Source organism: Typopeltis vanoorti, chromosome 5 (genome assembly GCF_054136105.1).
Source record: "Typopeltis vanoorti isolate ZY-2024b chromosome 5, IOZ_Tvanoo_1.0, whole genome shotgun sequence".
Taxonomy (NCBI): domain Eukaryota; kingdom Metazoa; phylum Arthropoda; class Arachnida; order Uropygi; family Thelyphonidae; genus Typopeltis; species Typopeltis vanoorti.
The window spans coordinates 47380668-47396146 of record NC_143553.1 but is presented as its reverse complement, the minus strand read 5'-3'; the positions used below and the strand labels follow the sequence as shown (position 1 = coordinate 47396146).

The 15479-nt window shown below is 33.2% G+C and overlaps 1 protein-coding gene across 4 annotated transcripts in view; it reads right to left on the bottom strand.

Annotated features, from left to right (window-relative positions):
• The window catches only part of LOC150106361 (uncharacterized), a 103643-nt gene continuing 88164 nt past the window's right edge, over positions 1–15479 (bottom strand). For 3 of the 4 annotated variants that reach the window (XM_090393099.1, XM_090393098.1, XM_090393100.1), the window contains 3 exons: positions 13678–13907; positions 9146–9244; positions 4969–6672 (listed from right to left, as the gene is read on the bottom strand). In XM_090393099.1, the coding sequence (XP_090249225.1) occupies positions 6337–6672; positions 9146–9244; positions 13678–13776 (534 nt within the window). In that variant the 5' untranslated portion in view covers positions 13777–13907 and the 3' untranslated portion in view covers positions 4969–6336. Of the gene's footprint in view, positions 478–1617; positions 1717–4968; positions 6673–9145; positions 9245–13677; positions 13908–15479 lie in introns of those variants that run through there. The other variant, XM_090393101.1, reaches the window with a different exon arrangement.

The following is a 15479-nucleotide window of genomic DNA, read 5'->3' as shown; positions in this document are numbered from 1 at the left end:
AGAAGGAGAAGAAATTGAAGCTAATTAATATGTAAATAAAATAATATAAAACATTTTATAAAAATCGTTTACGGCCAAATAGATTTAATACGCAAAACTGCCAACTCAAAATACTATTATCAATCCATAACGGCTTAAAATAAAACTTTTCAACTGTCTTGCTTATCAAGGAGTCAAATGAAACGTGAAACTCTCTCTGATGTGCGTCAATAGTTTGGGGTATTCTCTTACCAATATCGCGTCTCTCATCACATTCACTTCATCTCTCAGAGGAGGAATTTCTATTTCTTCATAATTAATAGACAAAACTTCCAGAACACCATCAACACCATCAATCACCTGCCGTAGTTTTCCAATTAGGTTTCTAAAATCGTCCCTAAACTCTTCTTCGTTTTCGTTCTGGTTATTGTGACATACACGTGCATATGCAAGATAATGATCCAAGAGACGTCTACAAAGAAGAAGGCTTTCTTCTCGCTGTTAAAAAAAAAAAAAGAAATATTATTAATTAAGCTGTTCTTAAAAAGCTGACGTTTATTTGAAAACAATGTACGATGAAAGAATTCACAGAATTCGCACAAATTACAGACAAAAAAGTATTTTTAGTCGGCGATAGATGGCGGTGTGTGTTGGTAGTTAATGTCGTTGTATGTAGATTAAGATTTAAATTAAGTAGTGGAGATGGTGGGTTAAGTGCCCTCCCACGATTAGTCCTTGGAGGGGTCACGAATAATAATATATTTCCGGTGGTTATGGAATCCTCGGAACGATACAAGTCTCAGATAGCTATTGGTACGATTTTTATATCTGAGAAAAAATACACTATGTTTGTTAATTGTGATTAACATTGATCTGGGTTTACGGGATCCTTCCTTAAATTAATACCTTATTAATTTTTTTTATATATTACGGAAATATCTAGTATGTTCCTGATTAAAAAAATTAGGTCGCTGATAGTGGTCTATCAGCGACCCCCTTTCTTACCGATTCACTCTAATAACCTCCTCATAGATGTTCTGTTTCTGCCTGTCTTACACACATTTTCATGGCCAATGTTTTTCCTTTAAGCCTGTTAAAACAAGAGTAGCTTTGATTATTACCTATGGTCCAGAATCGAACGTACTGAACCAACTTCTCATTCTTTTCTTTCATACCCATCTACCTTTGAACCAGTCCAAATTCTGTTCTTGGGACTGATCTGACGGACAGAATTTGGCTGCAGTAAATTAATTCTGTTTTTCAGAACAGTCTTCCTGCTCTCTACGGATTATAATCTTTAATTATTAAATAATAATACTTTTAAAATAATAATAAACTCAACGGAATCTTTCTTTTCGCGCAACCAATTTTCTCCACCCATTAGTATTACATTATAAGTTTTGCTACACAATGTGTGTATGGTTGATTTAAATAACATAATTAAAACTTACGTGACGCCCTCCCCGAAGATGGATATCATTTTTGAAATTTTTGAGAGTGCAGTAGCAACTTGAGGCATAATAAGTTCGAATGCAAGCTCCATTTGGTGTGGTATATACAGTATCTATAAGATAGTTCGTTTAACATTGTATCTTATCCCATGAAAAAAAAAAAAAAAAGTTAAAAGTTGTTTCCTACCTCAGCGATAACATCTTGTGGAATATCTGGAATATCTCGCAAGCGACTACCTCTTATGCTTCGTGCAAAATCGACATCATCTTCTTGTAACCTCTCTTCCTGTAAATGCAAAATGATCATACTAAATAAAAGATACTTTTAAAACTGTCGGTCAACTAGTAATATTATCTAAACGATCACTAGGAGCGTCGTCTAGATTTCTGGTTATTTAAATATATCAATAAAATATTCTAATGGAAATATGAAAAAAATAAATCAGTTTCACCGTAATGGATGTATTACATTATTAAATAATGCTAAATGTTATCAGTTTCATTTAAATTAGTGATAAGAATTATGTTATCTCAAGAAATCTGAATGAGACAGAGGAAAAGCTTCCCTATTTTGATAACTACACTGTTTATTCAGGGAATGAACTATTGTATAACCACAAATAATTTATATTCAATATTCATATCATGCAAAGTGTGATGCAAAATGGACTATCCAACATTGTTATTTCTCATTTCTACAGATATCACCGAGAGATTATATTTCATCCTCGAAAAAAAAAAAATCCATTTTCCATATCGTTTAAAAGCGTTTACTGATTCAGTCACAATTAGTGCATGTGCATACTTGAAGCTGCAGTATTGCGCATGCTCAATGTGGTAAGAAACCTACCTGTTGTCAATTGCAGAATAAAATTAATCATCTATTTAACTAGGTCTATTTATTGAACCACGATGGTGGTCCATTCTTGAGTGCCCAGATATGCGTATACTATTTTTCTTGATTTCTATGAATTTTAATTAATGAAGCTAAAGTAACAATATTATATTCAGTCTTGCTTTCTTTCTGTAATGTCAGCGTACGTTGTGATATATTGCGCATGTGTTTCAGTAAAAGCAAAGGGAAAATCCATATCTGTCAACCAATCAAAGCAAATCAACATATCGAAAAATAGAACTTTGATAGTATTCATATACGTTTTTCTTTTGCTTTGCTGAGTTCGCTCAGTAAATATATTTTTATATATTTACTGAGCGAATATATTTGTCGGTATATATATTTTTACAGATACATATTGCTTTGTTTGTTATAATTTAAAGGAGTTTACTTATGATATGGAGAAACGTGATGGGATTCTTTACCGATGAAACTTGGTTAAAATCCAGACTATTTCAGGCTATCTCGTGTTGAAAACTAAACAGGCTGTATTCCCAGTAGGTCACCCTGTTTATCTTCAAAACACAGTTGATGGGTCCGCTTGTGTCGAGAATTAAACATACCTATGCAGGCCAGATAAGGGCCGAAGAAACTGATGAAGACCCACACTTTATCGTGAAGGCATTGGAAACTAAATGAGACGGAATAGGGTGGTTAATCCGTATTCCCGTAATGTATACTGTCGGTTTGCCTTTTCTAAGGGAGGGAAAAAAACCACCACCTCCGCATGAGACCTACTACCTCACTCTACTATTTGATTGAAAACACCTAATAAAGATTCCTCACGTCATAAACGGGATTCGAATCCTGGTCTTTCCAATCCGGCTAAACCAACCAAGTGAGCTATGGAGGCTCCAGATTGTGCTACACAAACCAAAACTCGTGATTCGGTAGGCAAGGAAAATTAAAACCGTTTTGTGTCATCCATACTGCCTTTACAAGTATTTGTTTATCCAGTAAAATCTTCAAATAAGCATTAAATGTGTTGGAATGTTTTCGGTACCAAAATACTGTATTAATTATTTCGCCTTTTAAATGTGCAGCATTTTAGTTCCATTTCGGAAAAATCTAAAAAAAAACTTGTTTAGATGATGTTTTGTAATTCACTTTGGACTTCATAATATCAATGTAATTGTTACTTCATTCACACTTGAAAACTTTCTCTCGTTACATATAATAACAAAAACAATAAAGCCGTGGGTGCTATGTAATTTCGTCTTCCTTCCAGACAATGTACAAAAGTATTATACTTCATTCGGTAATACGTCATCGGATCATATTAATAACTGTTTCGAGTTATTAATTAAAGTATAACAGAGCCAGGCTGTTAACGGGATCAATTATTATGATGGTGTCACTGAATTGTGACTTCAATGCCAATTATCGATCCACTCATTTATTGTGACTATGTCAATAGTTGCAAAAGAATGTGTGCTATTATTACTACTAATGTAACTATAATCTCAGGCTAATAAGAATGAAAAGCAATCCTTGCTCCACAAATAAACTCGTTTCATATAACTTGCTGCAATTCTACCCAACCGCTGCATAACGTAAGCGATAGCAACGATTTCGCTTGGCAACAGTGGCGCTACCCTCAGTTGGATTTCGTATAAAGCAGTGGCACGTTGATCTTTCCAGTTGTAACCAAAATTGAAATGTTTAGCACCACTTCATTGAATATTTCCTCTGTAAGGAAAGCAAAGTTTACTTTGCAGTTCACAACATTCATATGCATATCGAATTAAAAAAAAAAACGATATATTTTGTAGCGATCTTTTCTTTTTTACATTTTTTTCCTTTATATTTTTTAAAGGATAAAAAAAAAGAAAACTGCGATTTCTTTACTTTCTATGAAAATTATCTTTAATCTTCATATTTCTATAATGCTTGACTTGATTCTTTAAAGAGAAAAAAAGGTTGAAAAAGAAAATAATATTTTTTTGAAAGTGACAAAAATGTATATAATAGGTTTATGTTTACTAATGAGATGTTTTTATTAAACATTACGTGAAGTCATTGCAAAAACACAAGATGCTATTTTTCAAAGCATGAATTATATTTTTATTATTTCAAAAAAGAAGTACAATTTCAAAAATATGTTTTTTTCATCAATGTACAAAAATACCTGAATGTATATATTATATAACAAAAGAAAGAAATGTACAAAGCTGAAGATGAAAATAAGAATGAAAGATACAAGAATAAATACGATCATATTCAACAATAATATAAAGTTTATAAAAATACTTCACAAGATCTCCATTTTATGTACACTTTTTTTTAGCTCTGTAGAATAAAGCATCAATTTCAGAACATATATGTAATAATCATAACGTACATTACTAAGTAGATCATTAATATTAAATTCGTCACTGTAGTTTCCACAGATAATGGTTGCATACAAAATTATGACAAACTTTTAAACATGAATGTTTTATCAGTAGTTGATAACACGGTTTTGTATTTTAGAAAACTTTTAACGATCATGTAAATAACTGAGATTTTGCATTGATCATTAAGAAGGCCAACTGATTTTGAGCTTTTTTTTATACATGTATGTTATTATTTGAAATATAAATTTATTATTTATTTTTAATTTAAAATTTTAAATTAAAAACCATATTCTAAAGTTTTGGGTTTTTAATTTTTTTAATGAAATTTTTATAATCAATAAAATAATTTTGTTTTTATTCAAATTAATTTCTGCTTAATTAGTTTTTCAAATCACTAAATCAGGCCAATCAGCAAAAAAACATATTTTGAATGAATAAAAATGTTTACAAGATTCACATTAAAAACAAAGTCCTGTTTTTTCATTATCAGTTCTTTTTCCATGAAGAGTTTTATGAATACATTTTTCGCTTTGATCGTCTCTATAATTTAATAATAAATATTTCGATGATGGTGGTGAACAGTGGCATGACAAATGATGAAATAATAAATAAATAATGATATATAAATAAAACATCAGCAGCTACTAAATTATATACTTGTTTTTTTTTTATCAGGTACTGCTTATTTTCACTATAAAAATATATAAAAAAGGTTATCTTCCCTTCTCTGTAACATAATAAAAAAGGGAAAGGAGGTGAAAATCTGCAAAAAATATCTTTGAAAACTAATCATTTTCAGTGTCATTGACATAATTCGTAATGGCAAATTATTACACAAATTAGAGTAGTTTGAGAGTGGAGAATTGGCTGAACTCGGATAAGAGGACAATATTATTAAAGGGTTGTGTGGAGGAGAGAAGAGAATGAAGGTGCAACAGGCACTGTCCTTGGGTACGTAACTGGTTGATCAGAATTGAGGCAGTTATTTGTAGATGAGGTACTTCTTTTAGGATGTAGTATTATGAGCAGAATTGAAGATATTCGGTTAAAGTTAACAGGTTCACTTTTTTTTTTAATGTAAATCCATGAAAGATTGCAAACCTCTAGCACACAAGTATTAGTACTGCAGGTGAGCTAGAGGTTACATAATCACAAATCCTCGTTGTAGAGACCAAACATGGAACTTTTTCAAGGCACTCCGAGCTGTCAATAAGCGGGATAGGGATCTCACAGCGGGAGGTGACATTCGTGTACCACTTAAAAGGCATCTAAAACCAAGTGGGAATTCGAATTCGCAGCCTGTTGGTTAGAAAGTGGTATGTTACCCAACTCAGCCCTCGAAGCGGATTGAGAATTTGGCATTTTAGATGAAGAATGCATATCGTATTCTTAAGAATGAGCTTCGAGGTGTGGTAACGAATAGGAATGAAGTGATCTACTGGTTTGGGGGATGTCGAATGCTATGAAGATTAAGTGAATGGCTCGAAGAGTTTGACGAAGCTATATACAATACATAGATTTAGAGATAAAAGGTATCATATACTCTGTGAAGATACGAAACATAACGATTAGCATGTTTCTGCTTTGTGCAAATAAATAAATAAATTAATTAAATAAATAAATAAAAATAATCACAGTCGGTAAGAGATGCAACAAATCAATCCCTCGTGTGTATTTATGATGATTGCTCTAGCTGATAACAAAACAGCTTCTTCAAGTAATCGACTGTCTTAAAATAGTCTCGAACCAAAATGAAATCTCGTGCATTTCGTACTGCTCCTTTAATTTTCTCAATATTTAAGTGTGCAATGCGCTGCAAGAAATCAGATTGCAGGCCATTCATTTCAATTGCAGAGTTAAGAGCGTCTACTATCTGAAGCTGATTCTTATACATCCTCGAGAAATCTTCAACATTATTACCTTCTTGTTCTTTTTCTTGCGTTAAAGTTACTGCTGTGCTGACGAGAAAGTGCTGCATATATTCCATCGAAGTAAGATATGACGAATTTATCTACAAAAGATGGGAGAAAATTAATTGTAGTAATATTAAAATCTCTCTCTCTCTCTCTCTCTCTCTCTCTCTCTCTACATCTTGAATTAAATTCATATTTTTCTTACAGATATTTTTATGCAGAAAAAACGTATAACAAACATAAAGAGAAAATATCACATTAAAAACCTTAAAGCAACACTTGAAGTGACTACGTATCATCATGAAATCAATTTTCTTCAGTCAAACCAATTGTTTTAAAAAAATTAATATTTAAAATAAATTAGTTTAATACCTTGAAACAGCTGATTGCTGAGAGAATCAGAAGAGTGAACAGAATCGGGAAGCCTAACAGATGCACTAAATTTCGCTAAACTGTTAATGTGAAACAAACAGGGGGCTATAGAGAAATATGTGTGAATGGGGTAAACGCCCATCAAGGCCACCAGCAGACAAACAAATTCAAGCAGCTATGACAACTTTCAGTGGAAGAATAGAGGCTCAGAGGACTGTAGAAAGGTTCCGTACATTGGTGAATTCCGGTTCCTGTTATTCGATGAGGGTGGAAAGAGAAGGAGGAAGATTGCTACATGAAACAAGGCGTTACGAAACAGTGATAGAAAATATTCAAGTACAGTGCAGTAAAAAAGTACATATTAACATTTGAGGCAAAAAGCCATTACAAACCTGACATGTGGAAAAGCAGCTGGAATAGATGGTATTCGACTACAAATACTCAAATATGGAGGATACGCTCTACAGTGACTACTGCATAATTCAGGAGGATCTGGTTTTCATAGTTTCCTATCTACAGCTCCGCTTCTTCTCATCATTCTTCCGCTCGCACAGAATTTTATCTGGAACACTTACCATGGGCTAAGACAAGTTGTGGAAGAGAAACATGGAAAAGAACAAGCTGGATGCAGACAAACAAGATTGTCAGCATCAGATTTTCACTGTACAATAAATAGTTGAGAAACCCTGGGAATATTACAAGGATCTGGACAAGTTTTGTAGATCTGGAAAAAGCATACGACAAATTGACTAGAGAAACTACTTTTCCATACTCTGCGATTATATAGGATAAATGGAACGTTATACATGGAATTTTATGTATACGCATATAAATGGAATTTTATGTATACGCATATAGAAGATATAGAGTATTTGTATACACAGATGAAAGAAGGTGGTTTTGCTGCAATAATCAAGGCAATATTATTATATTGAAGTATAGTTGTAGGAATAGGATATACTGGAAACCGAGCTGGAATTTTTAAAAGAATATGGTTTTGATGCAAATATTTGGACTATTTTTTATTATTACACAAGGTGATTGTATGAATCAGATAGTTATGAGTTTACAGCTGTATTATTTACAAAGAGATAATAGATTCTATTATTTCATATAATTAAAATAATTATATTATCGTTACTGATATCTAGAATTCATTATACTCTTTAAAGTACATTTAGAGGTAACATGAAAAATGTCAGAAATCAGACTGAATAAAAAAGCGGACATATCCGAGATATTTATCGTAGAAAAATATTCTAAAACTTAGAATAATTCTAGACGCTTTATATAGAAGTTTTTATAAATTTTCAACGTTTGCTTTTATGTAGGTTTTTGCGGTTTGCCTGTTTTGCGGGATTAAAAACCGAGTTTCAGGGAGGAAAAATCCTTCCACTGCTGTATGCGACCGGCTAACTTACCTTAAAAAAAAAAAAAATATATATATATATATATATATATATATATAAGTTCTTCGCCTCCTAGATCTAGTTCGAACCTAAGAGACTTTTCAAAGAAGGAAATTATTGATACCGACTGAACCAGGTTTCCAATGAAATATTTTGATGCATTTTGTTAAACAAACAGGAGCAGAAATACATTAACTAAAAGTTAAGGATTGCAGAAAACTAACATAAGACAGTTCTTAATTAAAATGAATCTCAATCGAAATACCGATTTTATATTTCGTACCAACTGGTATTAATACCTGATGTAATGCACTTTGCACGTGCGGTGATGAGAACTGTGCGAAAGTTGTTCTTCGCTCGAAAGACTGCGATTCAAATTTGGTATGGAATGGGAGCCACTTTATAAGAAGGTTTCAGATGACGCTAAGTTAGCCAGTATCATAGTGGAAACGTTTTTTGTTTTTTTTTTTCCTTCGGAAATTCGGACTCGGATTTTTCAATCCACATAACATGAAAATCTTCGAGAGAACACTCTCAAATTGTCAGATGTAATAACCTGTTGTCATAGCTTTGGATGCTTTAGTCGTAATACTAAGCGATACCGATTCGAAATGGAGGAGAGAGTTTTGCGAAATACTTTGATATCTCTGATTTTAATATTATCAAAAAATTTAAAACATATAGCTGTCTTATTAGTTTCCCTGTTCTTATAGCTTTCAATAAAATGTGGATAATTTATTATAAAAATGATAAATATACAGTAATATTAATACAACTGAAGAATACTTACATTTGTCATCTCGAACTGAGAAGGTGTTGCAGTTGGAATGCTTGGAATCCAATTCAGCCTAGTTGCTTCTAAGTCTTGCAATTCGCTGGATTGATTAATCTGAAAATAGCGTTAAAACTGACGCTTTGAACAATATTTCACTTCTAATTGGTACAGCCTTGAAGATAAATATTTCTGTTATAACAGTTCATTTCATTCTATGGGAAAACTGAGCGTATCCATGAACATTAATATATTAAGTCAAACAGAACGCAGCCGTGAATTGGACGTTACTGTTCACATATAAAAGAAGAGAATATGCTTCTGAAAAAATCAGTTAAATATAAAATATTTAACTGTGAGGACAGATCTCACTTCTTCACTCAGTACTAAAATGTGTGGAAAAAGCCAACTGCTGAAATCCTAAATCCTACATAGGCTATACTTATTTAACTTTTTTAAAACTGTCCTTGTTACAAATCCGAGCACTGCGCAAACGTAGACGAGCTGCCAACGGAGTAGATGGCTGCGAAAGTATTTAGGTGTGGTATGTGATTTTCATCGCCCAATGTAACATCACAAATGTATTTACTGGATGGCCTACAATAACCATGTGTGGTTATTGACCTTGCCAGTGGTGTTAGTATAACATAGAATATTTTCAACCATTCTTGAATAGGCTTATCATTAAACGAATCACGTGATCGCCTCTAATCACAAAAGTTTTTAGAATAACAAGGCGAATTTAAGGATTAAAATATTTTTATTTTGTACCAGAAGCTCCCTTCTCTGACTTTTAAGATCTGATTAAATGACCACGAACCGAAGATCTAAAAAAAAGGAACAACAGACAGAGAGAGGCTCAAGGAATATTTTTACTATTTCTTTTAAGAATTTACATCTGTTATTTTTATTTCTTGTGTTTGCTGTGTACAGCAAAAGAAGTAAGGCGTCTAACGTGACCAAGTGTTTTTCTATGATGTCGGTGTTTACTCTAACTTCACTTCGATTTCCAAAATTTGGGCACTTCGGATTTTCGTTTTTGTTTTCTGTGACCAGTGTCCATCGGCTTCGCTGTACTGCTGACATCTGATCACTTTTTTCCAAAATTTTCCTAAAAACTTTCTAAAAATCATGACCTTCTGCTTTTCTAGTTTCTAGAAAACCTAGAAAAGTTTGTAAAAACTTTCTCAAATTTCTTTAAGAGTAAGGAGTATTACTACAACAAGTTTTGGGGAATTCCGAATCACTCAGAGATTTTTAAAATTTACCATTATTCTCCAAGTGCCACTTTAGAAGGATTGGGTCGGAAGGTACTCTTCACAGAAGTAAGGGAGCGTGATACCATAACGATATTCAGTTATAAAAATCAAAGTATTTGTCTTAGGTAACTTTGGAATTTTTTTCAAATCATAAACACAGAACCTTAACATTTTTTTTTGTAAATTTTTGAAATCACAAAACTATTAAAAATTTAAAACAAATTTCTCAATTCGAATTCAGCAATTCGGTGATGTCTTTAAGATGTCAAAATATTGTAGAGTGGATACAGAAAAAAATCAGAAAAATTTAAAGGCTAATTACGTAGATAATACAGTAAACGTTTTTCATTGTAAGTGAGGAGAGGCCAAAGGCTCTGTGATGTGTGTGAAAGCGTTATGGGTGACCCTATGATACATTAAGCGCGTTAATGATGTGGCTCATTTTCGACAAGACATGGCCAAAGGAACATGCCGGCAATAGCATGCAAATACTGAAAAATCAATTCAGGTGAACAATTACTTTTTTTTAATTTTCTTTCAGGCAATTCGTAAAGAAACTTCAGTTAAATAGAGAGTAAATCAAAAAGCTTAGTTTTATGAAACTTATTATTTAACATGTAGTATTAGCATTTCAACATACATAGATGAAACAAGGATTTCTAGGAAACGAGAGCGGTGATAGTGGTTTATCACAGATAAACTGGACTTCGACACCCGTTTACTTTATAATATATAACGTTGTAGTTATTCGGTTTTTTTTTTCTGGGTTTTCAATAGGTGTATTTCCAAACACTGTCTGTTACTCATCGCTGAACCTCATTCAACCCTCTACGACTACAGCTCGCCTCATCTTTCCACATTACATCATGCTAGCCTTGATGGCTGATGTCCACAAGGCTAGCCTATGGCCTCGATGGCCACCGTAGAGGCTTGAAAAAAAAAGTCCCATGTTTGGTCTCTATCGAGAGCAGGGTTTCTGAACTACATAAAAATAAAAAAGCACAAAAAATAAATAAAGTGATAAAAAATGCTTTTCTCCGCTCACGGTATTCAGGTACTGAAGGTGCGCAATCTTTCATGGATGGAAGACATTAAAAAAATGCATCCGTAAGAACAGAAACAGAGCAAGCATCCCATTAAAAAACTTCCACAATTGGAAGTTTTTTTTTTATTTTCTTGACGCTTATTGTCACGTCTGATATACCATGTCAAAGATTATGAGACCTAGACTCCCCTTTATATGATCTGCATTGGAAGATTTCCTTGCCTTATTTTCTTAGCTTCATTTGTTGTCTTTACCCTTTTTTTGCCTGTATACTTTTCAGTCGAGTTTTTTTCTACGTAAAACATGGAAATCAGCCGGAGAACACATACAAAGGAGAAGCATGACCCATTTATGCCTCATAACATCAGCAGTTTCTGTAGAAATTCTAAATAACCAATTACCATTTAATCAGAAATCCATGCCTTGGATTGCTCATTTGTAATAATGTTCTAATTATTTCACTGGAAGTTTGCATAAAAACGAGAACATTCGAGTTCATTGTCAAGGTTTAAATTATTGGGAAGAATCATCGATTGTAATGTAATAACCGAAAGTGAAACTGAAATTCATTGTATTATGAATTTAATACGCAAACTTCTACTTGCATACGCTTGGTTCTAATATGCACAAAACTAATTTCTTTTTTTTTTCTTGTACTGTATAAGTACCCACATCTTTTTTAATCACTAATTAGAACAGTACAAGCCGCAGATAGAAGTGATACCTAAGATAACGACGAAATCCGGTATTACCAGTTGATAATTGTCATTATCATTTAATGAACCATTAGGTGAATTAATTTAAATCAATTTTATTGCATATTACATTAAGTATCTGAATTTTCGAAATATGTTGTGGACTGGAAAATGAGCAAATTAATTATTGCCACGCTTAAACAAACAAAAAACATAAAATACTAAGAAATCACTTATAAATGAAAAAGCAAACAAACAAACATTAACAGTAAAAATAAATTAAAATGATAACATAATGCGATAGTGGTGAAATCATGAGGATCTACATTGCAGATAGAAGGGAGATAAGATCGGAATTGGACACGAACTGCACTTTTTTTTTTTTTTTACGATTCTCTCGGGTTATTTCCATAGTATGCAACGGGTTAATAGATCTTAATTCATTTCTCTCCGATAGTATTATTCTAATACTATGAAGGTGAATTGTACGAACACGCTCGTAATAGAACACACTTATTTTCATGTTTTAAACGCAAGATGAGAAAGATGTTAAAGAGTAGGAATGCAGCTGAATTCAATTATTACATGTGTGTGTGTGTGCGTGCGTGCCACTTAAACATAAACAATGTAGATGAATTGTTCACGTTGCATATAAAATTTTCGGTTTATCGCCTTGGCGTCGCTTTCGCTCTTTACTATTGCGAACATTACTTATTTATCGTTTTGATAGCAATACTGTTATCTTTAAACAGTAGATGAATAAACAGGAATAAAAGTGGTTGATGAACTTAAAAGAAAAACGCTAACGGATACTCGAGTTTTCCACTTGGCAAACGCAAATCATAACTAAGCCAGTGATTTCGACGTTGTCAAGAGGGAAAGCCAAGCAACGCCCAATTAACAATAATCTAGTGACACACTTATTATAAGATTTACTAACATATTTTATTCTAACAGATAAATTTAGAAAAATGTTCGTGTTGTTTTAAAACTCTGTTAAGGACGAACTTCGTTATCAATAGCACTAATACAGTTTCTCTTCAGCTTAGAGAAAACAGCTAAAGAAAGCTTGGAACCCTTTCAGGTGTTGTTGGAAAATATATCTTTTTTTTTTTTCATAAGAGATTCTTGGAGTCTGCCTGCTTATATATAATTTTCCTACAACTGTTAATTCGAATTATGATATTGGAAATATCTTCATTCGATTTTACAGCCGATTATGTCAGTTGGGTTTCAAAAATTTGACACCAAAGAGTCCTATCATCATTTCAATTTTGATCGCAAGTAAAATACTTTCGGACAGCACGCGCTACATTTCTGGCATGCCGCCAAGTGATTGTATTTTTCTCAGAGAGACATGCACGTGTGCTGCACACACACCCACAGAGAGAGAGAGAGAGAGAGAGAGAGAGAGAGCTGCTGCCAGATGGATAAGTAAACTTATCAATCATTCGGAAGGTTTGACAACTGAAACGAGGATATAAATAAGTACTGTATAGAAGTCCATAATTAATTTCAAAGTTAATATTCAGTAAAGAAAATTACACTTACCATTCTGTCTCGGAAATTTCTTGCGTGATTAACAGCAGGATTCAAGGCAGTTATTACGTTCTCGAGCAAAACGGATGCAACATCAGGATGCAATTCCATTCTAATGAAATCGGTTTCTGTACCACAAGGATCTAGTCGATAGAGGGCACTGGCAGACCTATTTGTAGGAGCACCGACTGACACGGAGAATAGGGAACTGACCAACCCACAAGTAAGGCACAGGCGAAAGTCTATGAAAAATGATAAAATTCCAATTAACTATGCAAATAAGAGCTTTCCTCTTTCTCAGAAGTAACTGCATGCATCCCCAAAGAATATTCATATGAAGGAATGTTGTAATTAATTTATTTATTCAAATAGTATCGTTACTGCTTTAATAATTCTTGGTTATCGAACATATTTTTTATGAAAATCGGAAAGCCAGACTAGGCGAGTGAAAGATGCTAACATAAGAAAAGGTAATTAATTTAGTTCGGAAAACGATTCTAGTACGAAACTGCTGCTAAGCATTTTCTGTGATGCACAAAATTAAATGAAGAATCTTGTGAAGTAGCTAAACAAAATGCAAGCAGTTCTTGCAAACACAAAGAAATAAATATCCATCCTCAATGAAGAATCGCTGCAATATTAGCTTTTTTTCTGAGCTCGAAGATCATTTTCAAAACGGCGCTCTCGCACGATTATATTTCAGAAACTTCGCGAGTATATTTAACTGTTCAATGATGAAAATACTTTAAAATATGAAATATTTTGCTTTCATAACATAGCTTTGACAAATGGAACAACAATTTATTATTGACTCATTCAAATCCTTAAAAATAAACATTTTTAGAACACAAACAATAAACACTTTTTCTAGCTATGCAAATCAGAATTAGTAATAGCACAAATTCTGGATTTCAAGTGACTAAAAGTACAGCAAATACAAAATAATTAAGCTATACCTACTGAATGCAAGATACGCCGAATGACAAAATGACAGCTTTATGCTGTCATTTTTTCTACTATCGTTAAGATCCCAAGTAAATGCAAAAATCATCGCGCCGACAGAGTAAAAGACCAAATTTAAAGAATAACAGTGATATAAATTGAAAGAAAGTAGTGGTCACCTCTGGTGTGTCGAACCCCATGGCTGTTATTTATACTCTGAAGCGCACTTGCTGTCTGAACTTACTTCGTGAGGTTCAATATAACCGAAATCTGACGTCACTACGGAAACTGACTTCCGTGAGGCCATTGGGCATTCCCATAAGGTGTGCGGGCGTGCAAAGACCAAAGGAGAAGAAAGGCGCCAAACATAAACATCAGCATTGGTGCAAGTTTTTGGGGTGGGACTGTGACGTCAAGAGGCGGCACTTTTCATCGTTCATTTTTCTTGAGTCAAACGTTTTACGTTACAGGAGATATATGAGTTATGCTTTCTCTTGGGGGGAAGGTGTAAACTAATCCAAACAGATCCGTACCTATTGCACAACTACGAAGAAGGTTACTAAGATAGTTATCCACAGTCAGCAATCACGATTTTCAGGGAATTAAGAAAAAAAATGTATTTTTTTATATAAAACACATGCCCACAAAATGGAGGAAAGCAATCTGTTTTATTTATTATTTTTTTCATGTTTATTGTACATTGTTAAGCACACTGTCTCTCTCTTATCAATTATAAGAGGTTCACACATCTCATTGGCTAATGTTGCCAATGCACTTAAAAAGTTAATCAAATAAAATAAAAACTGAAAAAAGTAGTGGAAAAAAGAAACATATATCTGATTCACAATAGGACAATAGTGGCTCTTTGATTC